Here is a 12,958-nt window from a genome sequence, read left to right on the forward strand (position 1 = left end):
GCCAATTACAATCCTTGTCAGGAATCGTTCATAGTTCGGGCCGCTCTTGTTTTCCTTGCATGTAACAGCTGATTTTTCAGATAATTATGATTGTATCAAGTCGAGGAATGCCACAATCTTCGAATAATGGAGGTAGCAATGTTATCCTCTTAGGTTGCGTTTGGTTGTCCGGACATTTTTATAGGATAGGATAATGTCGAATAGGATAAGGATATGATAGGATTTTAAATATCCTATCCAATGTTTGTTGACGTCCGGATATAGCATGGATTCAAATATATGTTATCCAAATGAGTATTTGATTTGCATGATTAAAATTAAAAATAAATCATGAAAGTTGTAAAAACTATTCATCCTTCCACAATCCCGCCATCCATGTCGGACGCCCCCTCTTCCTTGTGACTTTGAGAAAGCTGGACATCCCTTTTGCCACCCTCAACCAATCCGACAGATTCTGCAGCACTCTACCACCGACTTCGCCGCTTCGTGATGCCCCCGAGTTCAAGTTCTTTGCCAATCCCACTATCTCCGCCGTCGACGCCTTTCTCTTCTGCGATGAATCCATCATCTCCTTCTTCAATCAAACATGATCTCTCCCTGTTTCCTGTCCTACACACGCTGTTCACCTTCAATACCTTCCTTTCTCGTCAAATCCAAAAGAACTGATATAAGGATCACACTGAATCTCGATTGTAGCATCCGACAATGGAGGCATTACAAACGAGAGTGGAGTTGTGGATCAGAGACCAGTGGGTGAAGTTCCCATGGTGTCATAGGGCCCACCGAGACAGCGCAGATCCGGGTTCGCAAGCTCCTCTGGTCTAACTCGTTCGGAGTGATGGTCAAGGCTTTTTAGAACGAACTGTGAAACAATGGTGGAGGGACAATTCACTCTGGCAAGAATGTTGCTGCTGGCGAATTCAACGGGAAAACCTGCAAAGAGTAAATAAAGTAGTGGTCTCTTCAGGAAGTGTTGGACTTGCTGAGATTGTTGGAGTTGCTGCAGTTATCATCGGCAATTGCTGGTTGTTCGCTGGGAGTTTGCAAGGATGCTTGGTTGGTGCAGATGGAGAGGTGAGGCCGACGAGCTCTGGCGCCACCTTTCCCTGTGGCCGAAGGCGGGAAGCAAGTCATCACTGGTGGGAGGAGCGGTGGCCAGTGGAGTCTGATGATGGCGGTGTTGGGCAAAAGAGAAGAAGAGCGATCACCGCAGAAGTGAGGAAAGAACCGTAATTTATTTTTATCAATTTTCTAAATTTCACATATCTTATCTAAGTCTATCCCACCCTCTAGGTGGGATTTTTTTATCCCGACTATAACCGGGCTATATCCGGTCATATCCGGATTTCGCATTACTCCAAACACTAGATAGGATAATAGTTATCCTATCCATTATTTTATCCAGCTCACAAAACACAGCCTTAGTCTGTAGGCAAAAAAGAAATAAAAAGTTTGTCCAACTAGTTATCATGTTGTGAACTCTCAGATTTGAATATGACATGACTCGGTTTTGTCTCGGTTCAGTGTCTCTCCAAAGAAATTTGTTCAAGTGATGCAAAATCACATTTATTCTCTCCTTCAAAAAAGTCATCGCATCTTCTTCTACTTTTATTTTAATGAACTACCCTTTCAAGACTTCTAATACGCCACAGCACCAATCATAACTCTAAGGATGCACGTGTGTGGTCAGCTAACTAATAACTTTTGTAATTAGTTTCTTTTCGGTTTTCCAAATCCACGTTGCAATATTGATATAGGACAATACTCTGAAATGTAAAAAGAAAAGCACAAAAGGCACTCTAAAAAGTACTGATGAATTCATTAACCGCCAATTTGAGATTTGTCATTCGGCATAAACGCGTAATTTCTCGCTCTATCAAGTCAATCTATTGTGAAATTAGTATTCGTCATTCTCAATGAAATTGTGAGAGGACGTAATATAAGATTTGATTATATGAATATTTATTTGATAAAGCAATCGAAAGCTTCAAAAGTGCCTTTTTTTTTTCTTTTTGGGTAGTTAAGTTATTCGTTCCATTTAAAACACAAACACATGCTTTTTCCTCCGAATTGTTTATTTAAAAACTCATATTCACTCATGTTCGTGGGTTATGAAAAACTCGTAGATATCGAATCAAGTAAAATTTTTTGAAAGCATTTAACTCCAACGTGAGTGTATGAAGTTGTGTAAGATACGAATTACATAAGTTCAAATTAATTAATCTTTTCGCAAGTTCATGTTTTCGGTCTTGACTACCATTTCTTTCACACGTGGTGAGAAAACTCATCGGGCACTCCCCTAGTTATAAAGCTAAACAACCGAAACACTCATCAGCAACCTATCAATGATCAAAATGCTCGCACAGCCAAGCCATCATGAGCCATGACCTTCCCTTCTCCTTCCCCCTTACAGCAGCCACAATTACGCGGAACCGAAGTGCACACACGAAACCCCGCGCGCGCGCACACACTAGAGATCAATCCCGAAGCCATAATCAACGCCTAAACCACCAAACACATACAGAGCACGAAGACCCCAAGAGAGCATCGATTAGGAACCGAACTGAAAGGCTCCGGCAACAAAACCACCAAAAGCGGGAAGAAGAAACTGGCCACGTCTTTGGCCTCCACTTCGATTTCAAAGTTGGTGCCCTTCAAGGTCTTGACGAAGATCCTGATGGGCCAAATCAGTCGATGACACCATGAACACTCGCACCCATGATCAACAATAATGGTCTAAGGACACTCCTGCGGTGCAGTCCAATCCAAGTGAATCCGAATAGCAAGGATAAATGTAAGGCTGTGTCGTATCAAGCACCAACGAGAAGAGGAATATGAAACTTAAATGTAGAAATAGCAAGCAATCTGACATAAGGCAGACACGAATTCGAACATGAACACCACTTAGACTAAGTTTGAATTCGAACATGAACACCACCTAGACAAAGCCCGGTTCGAACTTACCAAACCATATAGAAAGCTGTTTCAAACGGTACCCCAGCAAATTTTATTGAAAAAAAGAAAAAACAGACAGACCGAAACTCCCGGTCTAGACGGTGAAGAGATTGCAGAGAAGATCCCCCTTCTGTCTCCAATCGTGGGTCGACCAATTTTGTTGCGATATCCAAAAGCTTCCTTGTGGTGTTGGGGACAAATAGAAGGACCGCGGGCAGAATCACAGCAGGGCGTTAGGCAAACGAAGAGCGGGTGGGGCGAAGAAGAAGTAGAAGAAATAACTAGACAAACTTGAGAAGTGCACGGGTACACAAGGGTGGTATCATCAAAATGCAATTCACCACACACACACACACACACACAGACAAACAAACAAACATATATAGCTGAGGCATCAAGAAGCAACAACGTGAAGAGCGTGGGGAAGTAGCCGGAAGGTCATATCTTAATCTCAATCCAAATACTTCCTAACAAGATATCACTAACCCTTCTGCATCAGAAACATCTTGCTAGACTGTGCAAGCTTTTACAAGGAGGGGCATCTGGCAACTTCCAGGGGACGGGTAACATAGAATTTCACCTCCGATGAAAATGACATGGGAGGGGGATTGACAGATTGACTGATCGATTGAGGACGAGGAGTCCGATTTCTTTAGACAACCATTCGGTTCGCTATGAATAAATCTTGTTATGAACGAAGGGATACTCATGCTAACTACGAATGAAGGGATCGCCCGAGGTGGTGATATTGAAATCCACAAAAATGCCCATCTCATCCAATCCATCGTCCTCCTTCGACGCTCAAACAGAATTAGATAGTAATATGAACGGATCCTCCTTCGACTGAGAGAGAGAGAGAGAGAGACCTGGCAGAAATGGACGGCCTCCTGCTTGCCGTCTAGCCATATGAAGCCGGTGACCTGGGCGACCGCGCCGCGGGTGGGGATGTCGGTAACGCAGACCAAATTGCTGATATGGTACTGGCATTGAACGGAGGTGAGCTTGGCAACGATAGCCTCCTTGCCCGTGATTATCTCCCGGTCCTTGAAGTTCAGCATCGACTCTTCCTGGAACAGGTTCACCAAGTCCACCCTGTTCGTGTCGAACGTCCGGTAGTAGTCCTCCATGAACTGCTTGGCCTCCGCTCTAATCCGATCCATGGTTTCCGGATCCATCTCTCCCCCCCTTCTGGTTCCGTGCGCGATGCAATTGCAGACGGAACCCACAAGACGACAAGAGAAAAGCCCTAAGGGGATTGGCTTCTAGAGTTTTCTTATTTATCTGGAATCGTCGCGTCCGTCCCACGTTCTCGCCAAATAAAAAACTCGACCGACCCGAAACCGGTCCGTCGGGTAGAAATACCACAATCCCAATAGGGGGTTTTTCTCTCCGTTCCCAGAGAAAAACCATTCTTCCTCTCTGCTCCATGGATCTTCGCTCATTCGTTGCATTCTTCGGCAGCTGCTACTATGGCATCTCCGACCATGCGAGGGGCCAAGTGATGCAATATTATCATCAGGATTCTGCCTTCATTTTCAATCATTTGCCTGCCGTTGGCGTGGTGCAGATACATGGTCTTTTTAATGTGGCCTTGATCCATGCATCCGTAGGGTGCAAAGTTTCGTCATTAGGTTTTTTAATCCGGTGATCCTATACAAACTCTTGTGGAATTCTTCGGCAACCACCACACTGTGCAGGGAGAGCAAGACCGTTTATTCAGGTATCTTTCTAAACAACAATCCTTCGCTATGGTTTTCTAATTTGTAATTGAATTCGAATTTCTGTATAAATTTTCATTCTGCGGCCATCTATACAGAAATTCGGATTCAATTACAAATTCGAAAACCATAGCGAAGGATTGTTGTTTAGAAAGATACCTGAATAAACGGTCTTGCTCCCCCTGCACAGTATGGTGGTTGCCGAAGAATTCCACCAGAGTTTGTATAGGATCACCGGATTAAAAGACCTAATGACGAAACTTTGCACCCTACGGATGCATGGATCAAGGCCATTAAAAAGACCATGTATCCGCACCACGCCAACGGCAGGCAAATGATTGAAAATGAAGGCAGAATCCTGATGATAATATTGCATCACTTGGCCCCTCGCATGGTCGAAGATGCCATAGTAGCAGCCGCCGAAGAATGCAACGAATGAGCGAAGATCCATGGAGCAGAGAGGAAGAATGGTTTTTCTCTGGGAAAAACCATAATCAACGCCTAAACCACCAAACACATACAGAGCACGAAGACCCCAAGGGAGCATCGATTAGGAACCAAATTGAAAGGCTCCGGCAACAAAACCACCAAAAGTGGGAAGAAGAAACTGGCCACGTCTTTGGCCTCCACTTCGATTTCAAAGTTGGTGCCATTCAAGGTCTTGACGAAGATCCTGATGGGCCAAATCAGTCGATGACACCATGAACACTCGCACCCATGATCAACAATAATGGTCTAAGGACACTCCTGCGGTGCAGTCCAATCCAAGTGAATCTGAATAGCAAGGATAAATGTAAGGCCGTGTCGTATCAAGCACCAACGAGAAGAGGAATATGAAACTTAAACGTAGAAATAGCAAGCAATCTGACATAAGGCAGACACGAATTCGAACATGAACACCACTTAGACTAAGTTTGAATTCGAACATGAACACCACCTAGACAAAGCCCGGTTCGAACTTACCAAACCATATAGAAAGCTGTTTCAAACGGTACCCAGCAAGTTTTATTGAAAAAAAGAAAAAACAGAGACCGAAACTCCCGGTCTAGACGGTGAAGAGATTGCAGAGAAGATCCCCCTTCTGTCTGAAATCGTGGGTCGACCAATTATGTTGCGATATCCAAAAGCTTCCTTGTGGTGTTGGGGACAAATAGAAGGACTGCAGGCAGAATTACAGCAGGGCGTTAGGCAAACAAAGAGCGGGTGGGGCGAAGAAGAAGTAGAAGAAATAACTAGACAAACTTGAGAAGTGCACAGGTACACAAGGGTGGTATCATCGAATGCAATTCACCACACACACACACACACAGACAAACAAACAAACATATATAGTTGAGGCATCAAGAAGCAACAACGTGAAGAACGTGGGGAAGTAGCCGGAAGGTCATATCTTAATCTCAATCCAAATACTTCCTAATAAGATATCACGAACCCTTGTGCATCAGAAACATCTTGCTAGACTGTGCAAGCTTTTACAAGGAGGGGCATCTGGCAACTTCCAGGGGACGGGTAACATAGAATTTCACCTCCGATGAAAATGACATGGGAGGGGGATTGACAGATTGACTGATCGATTGAGGACGAGGAGTCCGATTTCTTTAGACAACCATTCAATTCGCTATGAATAAATCTTGTTATGAACGAAGGGATACTCATGCTAACTACGAACGAAGGGATCGCCCGAGGTGGTGATATTGAAATCCACAAAAATGCCCATCTCATCCAATCCACCGTCCTCCTTCGACGCTCAAACAGAATTAGATAGAAATATGAACGGATCCTCCTTCGACCGAGAGAGAGAGACCTGGCAGAAATGGACGGCCTCCTGCTTGCCGTCTAGCCATATGAAGCCGGTGACCTGGGCGGCCGCGCCGCGGGCGGAGATGTCGGTAGCGCAGACCAAATTGCTGATATGGTACGGGCACTGAACGGAGGTGAGCTTGGCGACGATAGCCTCCTTGCCCGTGATTATCTCCCGGTCCTCGATGTTCAGCATCGACTCTTCCCGGAACAGGTTCACCAAGTCCGCCCTGTTCGCGTCAAACTTCCGGTAGTAGTCCTCCATGAACAGCTTGCCCTCCGCTCTAATCCGATCTATGGTTTCTGGATCCATCGACGGCGCCATCTCTACCCCCTTCTGGTTCTGTGCGATAGGCAATTGCAGACGGTACCCACGGGAGAGAGAGAGAGTAAGCCCTAGGCGAGAGAGTTCTCCTCTTTATTTGGACCACGTTTCCCCCAAAAGAAAAAAACCCGACCCACCCGAAACCGGTCCGTCGGGTAGAAAGACTAGAAAGCCCTTCTTTTATTACTTTCTCTCTTTTTCAGCTATGGTTTTCCTCAGGCTGGTAGCCGTGTGGAGATCAGCGTTCTCCGATGATACCTATTGGTTCTTATTTTCTCCTTGGTAAGAGGCTTCTTCTCCCGCTTCCACTCTTAAATCTCTACCAACGAGTCCTTTAAACCGATTCTCTTTTGAAGTCATTTTCTGTTTTCATTCTATTCGGGCAAACATACTAATTTATCTCACGTGTAGTGACATCGATTTTGCTTTTCCAGTATCTTGGAGGGATCTCCATCGTTGGGCATAGATTGTTCCGAATATATGCGGTATGTACGGTCTTGAATAGTTGTTTGAGATTCATCTTCCAAACCGTTGTTCCAGGCTTTGAATCTTTTTCCCTCGTGAACTTTGAATTCTGAAGACATCGAATCATATGTTCAAGTGTTGCAGATTCCAACCCTTTTGTTTGGAGGTGCTTAGAATTGTACAGTCCGTGCTTCCCCTGAAAAGGACCCTTAATTTGGTTTACCAATTACGTGCAAGTCTGATTAATAGCTTGCTCAAGCGTTTCTTGTAATTGCCAAGTCAATTTTGAAGCATTTTTAGCACAATACAGGATTGAGCTCAGTTGCATGACATCTCTAAGTAACTGGAGGTTCCATTCAGCATGATGATTATATGGGCACATGCATTCTTTTTGACAGCCGGCGGGGCATATGATTACAAAGGCTGCAGTCCCGGCATACCCAGTTCGAACATTTGAATACAATGATATTGTCAAAAAGGAGCAACAAGTGTCATGGGAGAAGGAGCAAATGGTCATGCTTTTGGTGAAAGCTTCTGGAATCTCGGTTGAAGAGGACCTTGGGGTCTATCTACGGCAATCCTTTTCTGACTGCAACCTTCTCATTGAAAGATGCTTTGAAACGGTTAAGGAGCTGAGAACTTCTGAGTTGGGTCCTTCTCATGCTGATTTGGAATCATTTGAAAGAATTAAAAATCTGTTATATTTGCGGGTTCAGGAGTTAATGCTATATGAGAAAGCACTTGAAGAAGAGATGCTGGAAAAATCTCAGAAGGTTGATAATCTTTCATATCAGTTGCAATTGTTGTCTTAAGAACTTGAAACACTCAAAGAGGAAGAGGATCGTTTGAAAAAAGATCTCGAACGATCAGAAGAGAAATCTGCTCTTTTGAGAGAAAAATTATCTATGGCAGTCAACAAAGGAAAGGGACTGGTTCAAGATAGAGAAAACTTGAAACATCTTCGGGATGAGAAGAACTCAGAAATTGAAAACCAAAGCTTGAGATACAGCAGTAGGAATCTGCAGTTACTGAGTCCGGGGATCAGATAAACAGAATGTCTACTCACATTGAGCACATACCAAAGTTGGAGGCGGATCTTGTTGCCCTAAAAGATCAACGGGATCAACTTGAGCAGTTCTTATTGGAGAGTAATAACATGTTGCAGAGGGTGATTGAGTCCATTGATGGTATCGATATTCCTGCAAACACTGTCTTTGAAGAGCCTGTGGAAAAGTTAAAGTGGCTGGCGGGGTACCTCAATGACTGTCAAAAGGCTAAGGAACTTGCTGAAGAAGAGTTGGCCAAAGTTCGAGAGGAATCTAGTGATTTATTTGGCAGGTTAGCTGAAGCCCATGCTGAGCTGAAATTGTTGCAAGAGGAAAGGCAGGGGTTTGAACAGTTGAAAGAAGAAGCCACCGACTAAGAAAGCAAGTTATTTGAAGCCAAAGCATCTATCAAAGCTCTGGAAGATTTGTTGTCAGCAGCACAGGATGATGTCCTCAGGCTTGCGGAAGAAAAGAGGGAAATAGAAACCAGTAAGGAAAATGTTGAGAAAGAGCTGCTGAAAGCCATTGAAGTAGCTTCTTCCCAAGCTAGTAACTTCACTGAGGCTTGTGCTCTCAAGAAGTCCTTTGAAGAGGCATTGTCGCAGGCAGAGAATGATGTTGATGCACTCACCAAGGAGAACGAAGCAGCTCAAGTCTTTAGAGCTGCGGCAGAAAGGGAGCTAGATAAACTAAAGGACGATATTTCTATTCAGACTGGCAAATTGGCAGATGCACAACAAACTATAAAGTCACTAGAAGATGCATCATTGGGGCTGGAGAAGAAAGTTGGTTTATTAACTCAGCAGAACCATAATTTAGAAGGTGGGAGAAGCCATATGGAGACTGATCTGAAGAAGCTGCAAGATGAATCTGCAACCAAGGAAATCAAGCTGGCAGCTGTTTCCGTAACCATTAAATCATGGGAAGATGCAGCGTTAAAGGCTGAGAATAATGTTGGACCTTGAGAATCAAAACAAGAGATATAAACAGGAAGTATTGGCACTCAATTCAAAGTTGAATGCATGTCTAGAAGAAATGGCTGGCAACAACGGCAGTTTGGAGAGCAGGTCTCTAGAACTTGTCAGTTACCTAAATGAGTTGCATGCCCTTGTGAAAAACGAAACGTTGTTTCCCTCATCAAGGATTGCTTCGAGAAAAAATGGGAGTGCCTGAAGAGCATGAATGACATCCTTGAAAGTGTAAAGGATCGATATATTTGCTTACATTCAGAAGCAACAGAAAAGCAAACCGTCCATGGGGTATTGTAGAATATCTGCTTCTTTACTGCTGATTACCGTTTATGCAAAGGTTTCTTATGTAGCTTTTCTCTTTCTATGTATGAGAAAGATCCCATCACCACAAAACAGCTCCCTGTTGAACTTAGCAATAGCCTGGGTGTTGAGATAGAAGCTGGTCTGATGAATGGTGGCTGAAGATGTCTCTTCATTGTTTAGAAGGACCATAGAAGTTTTCGGTTAAAAAACAAAATTCCTGTCGACAAATTTGAATGCTTTTCCACATTTATACATGAACTTCTGGCAGCTCTTTTGAAAAAGTTAGAGGAAAGATGTGATGATGTAAAAGCCATGTCTCAGGACATGAGATCGTTGAAGCAAGATATGAAAGATATCGAAACGTACAAGCTAGAGCATGGAAATGCAGTGGCCATGTTGGAAGATGACATTTTGACTTTATTATCTGCCTGTACTGATGCCACCACAAAATTACTGCTAGAAGTTGAACGCAATTCTCTTGGGCAGTTGTCTAGTGCTGAGCTGGAAACCTCACGTAGATCTTATGCAGAAGAAAGAGAAAGTAGTATAATTAATGCAGAATGGTATCACAAGAAGGTTTGTGGCAGCAAACATGCCAAGCCAATTCGAGATTTGTTATTTTCTGTTCAAAATGTTCATGCTTTGATTAAGCAGTTCCAGAGCACAAGTGAGGTGGCAACTTCAAAGATACAAAATTTGGAAAATGAACTTAAAGAAGCAAAAGCGGTTTCTCTGGAAGCCATAGAAGACAGAGATATGAAGCAAAATACGGGGTGGGGTCCTTGAGCTGGAGACTGAGGTAGATACTTTGCAAAATTCATGTGGTGAGCTGAGGCTTATACTCAAGGACTGTCAAGCTGATTATGACAAGTTGAAGGAAAGAGAGGTTGAACTCTTAGAGGTGCACAGTAACTCGTTGATGAAGCAACAAGGTGAGCAGTTTTGTGTCATGATCTCATTGTCAAGCTTTTCTTTTGTTTCTATGAATCTTTGCCAGTTCTCACTTAATAATATATTTGTTTTTTCGTTTCTCTAGAAGCAGAAAGTTCATTCCTGTCCCCATCCCAACGGACAGCACTTTTGGACAAGGTCGATGGGGTTAGAATCTCCTCAGAAGAGTTAGGAGGAGACACAGAGCCCCAAATTTCTCCTCATGTGAAAAAGCTATTCTATATTGTAGTTAGTTTTACTAGAGCGCAAGAACAAATAAGTTTGTTGTCACATGATAATCAAGAGCTACAGTCCCCTTGCCGACCAAGTTCTTGAAAATAAGCATTTGTGGGAGGAAGTTGAAACTCGTATGAGATATGAAGAAGACTCAGAGAAGATGAAGAGAGATTTATCTAAGCTAAGAGTTATTTTGGAGAAAATTACAAATATGTTTGGTGGTAGTGAGTTAGTTGGAGACCACAATACTTTTAGCTTAAAGGGACTTTTAGCAACCTAAGAAAAGCAAATTGCGAATGTGCTTATGGAATTTGAAAACTCTAAATCGGAAGCCCAAGAACTTGAAATGAAGTTGTTAGGAAGCCAGAAGGTTGTGGAGGAGTTATCGAGTAAAGTTAAATTGCTTGAAGATTCACTTCAAGGTAGAAGTACCCAACCAGAGATCATCCAGGAGAGAAGCATTTTTGAAGCATCTTCATTGCCTGCTGGTTCAGAGATATCTGAAGTTGAAGATGTGGTAATGTTTTATTTTTTGGTTTATTCATACAGTTCCCTCATCCCCCACCCAACCCCATCATTATGCTTTCAGGCCATGGTTTTACTGAGCACAGTAACCACAAATTTTGGCAGGCATTTTGCTATTATATTCAAGTAATGGGCATCTTAGTATTAAAAGGTCATATTGAAGGCCCTCTTCTCATTCCCATTTGTTAGGAGGCAAGACTGGAGATTTCTGTTTGGATAATAGATTGTCTCATTTTGTATTTGTTTTCTTTCCTTGAGTTTTAGCTCGCATAGCTACTCCCAGGAAAGGTCACGGTATGCTTCCTTGATGCTACGTTTTCTTTCCTTAAGTAGACTATCAGAGAGCTACCTTCTTGTTCTAGCTGATGACGTAGGTAGATGTTAGTTATTGTTTGAAGAACAACCATTTTTATAGCTGCTGTTCCCGCCCTCCATTTCAGAATGGTCAAAGATTTCTTTGCATCTGAATACTGGTTGGATTAGCTAGGCATTGGGCTCATGATTTATTGTTGTTTCTGTGTCATATTATATCTGCCTATTTTGATGATGCCTCAATAGGAATCATCTCTGACTTTGGAGCCTCTAGGTTAGAACCTCAGTATAGTAAGAAAGAAAAACCTTTGAAACTTAAATTAGGCAGGGGCAACTCATCTTAAAAGAAATTCACTGATGCAGCGCAGGTCTACTTCAGCTCTTTTTGTGTTGAAAGTGTATTCTTCTTCTTCTTCTTTTAGTATCCCAACGATTCTGGTTGCGATATGCTGGTTGTCAGCAGTATCATATTATTATTCGTTGTTCATGCTAATGCAGGGATCAGTTGGAAAACCGTTGATGCCTCCTGTTCCTTCAGCTGCTCATGCGCGGACTATGAGAAAAGGATCAGCAGACCATCTTGCTCTCAGCATTGACTTGGAGTCTAATCCTTTAATTGGCAACCAGGAAACCGATGAAGACATAGGTATTGAATTTTATTTATCTAGAGTAAGAAGGTCCGGAATCCAATTATAAATTGTAAAACAACTCCACTGCAGGTCACGTTTTCAAGTCTCTCAATACATCAGGCCTTATTCCGAAACAAGGGAAGTTGGTTGCAGACCGGATCGATGGCATATGGTAAAGTCTTTTACTTTAAAAACTCTTTAGGTTGCACGACAGTTCCACACCAAAATTAGGGAAGATTCCTGTCTGATCTAGATGCTTTTAAAACTACATGATTAGATCCTAACTTAGATTGACTTGCATTCGTTTTTGCTTACACTCTTAGTTCTCTTTCCACAATGAAAACTTCTTTTATCAGGACTAAAAGCTTAATCAGACGGTGATAATGAGAGGAAAGGATATGGTTTTCAAATACTAGCCATATTAAACAATTTCTATATTAATTTTCGCTTCTGAATACAGTAATGACGTGCATTTTGTGCTCTGTTTTGAAGGCCTATCCCTTCGAGCTGTCTGGAATGAATATGATGTTTTTGGTTTTTCTACTTGGCTATCCTTTGGAATGTTTTTATTATCCAATGGAGGAGAAATTACTAAGAGATGATTTTGAAGTAGTTTTGCCTAGAAACACTTTTGCTTGGAGGGAATACTATGTGTTGGTTTCTCCAAGAAATAATGGAGGAGGTGGTAAGCAGGCATGCTGCAGTGAATCAGGAGGAAGGGGGCGTCGCATTATGATGTGCT

General features: G+C 42.7%; 2 protein-coding genes and 1 pseudogene across 2 annotated transcripts; 1 reads left to right on the forward strand and 2 right to left on the reverse strand.

Moving 5' to 3' along the window:
- Positions 1 to 3,666: 3,666 nt before the first annotated feature.
- LOC130138421 (nuclear transport factor 2B-like) lies at positions 3,667 to 4,115 on the reverse strand. The gene is made up of 2 exons (XM_056312451.1): positions 3,822 to 4,115; positions 3,667 to 3,747 (listed from the first exon to the last, which is right to left on the reverse strand). The coding sequence occupies exons 1-2, from the start codon at positions 4,113 to 4,115 to the stop codon at positions 3,667 to 3,669; spliced, it is 375 nt and encodes a 124-aa protein (XP_056168426.1).
- Positions 4,116 to 5,550: 1,435 nt separating this feature from the next.
- On the reverse strand, positions 5,551 to 6,873 carry LOC115680170 (nuclear transport factor 2B-like). The gene is made up of 2 exons (XM_030603918.2): positions 6,478 to 6,873; positions 5,551 to 5,832 (listed from the first exon to the last, which is right to left on the reverse strand). The coding sequence occupies exons 1-2, from the start codon at positions 6,796 to 6,798 to the stop codon at positions 5,719 to 5,721; spliced, it is 435 nt and encodes a 144-aa protein (XP_030459778.2). The 5' UTR covers positions 6,799 to 6,873; the 3' UTR covers positions 5,551 to 5,718.
- Positions 6,874 to 6,993: 120 nt separating this feature from the next.
- LOC115680202 (trans-Golgi network-localized SYP41-interacting protein 1-like) lies at positions 6,994 to 12,392 on the forward strand (annotated as a pseudogene).
- The last annotated feature ends 566 nt before the right edge of the window (positions 12,393 to 12,958 follow it).

The sequence above is a fragment of the Syzygium oleosum genome, unplaced genomic scaffold (genome assembly GCF_021117445.2).
Source record: "Syzygium oleosum isolate NSW1041296 unplaced genomic scaffold, Sole_v2.1 Sole_v2.06, whole genome shotgun sequence".
NCBI classification, from domain to species: Eukaryota; Viridiplantae; Streptophyta; class Magnoliopsida; order Myrtales; family Myrtaceae; genus Syzygium; species Syzygium oleosum.

Coding starts and splice junctions, on each gene's coding strand:
- LOC130138421 (XM_056312451.1), bottom strand. CDS start 4,115: ATGGATCGGATTAGAGCGGAGGCCAAGCAGTTCATGGAGGACTACTAC. Junction 3,748..3,821: donor AGGCCGTCCATTTCTGCCAG/GTCTCTCTCTCT, acceptor TGAGCGTCGAAG/GAGGACGATGGATTGGATGA.
- LOC115680170 (XM_030603918.2), bottom strand. CDS start 6,798: ATGGCGCCGTCGATGGATCCAGAAACCATAGATCGGATTAGAGCGGAG. Junction 5,833..6,477: donor AGGCCGTCCATTTCTGCCAG/GTCTCTCTCTCT, acceptor TTCTGCCTGCAG/TCCTTCTATTTGTCCCCAAC.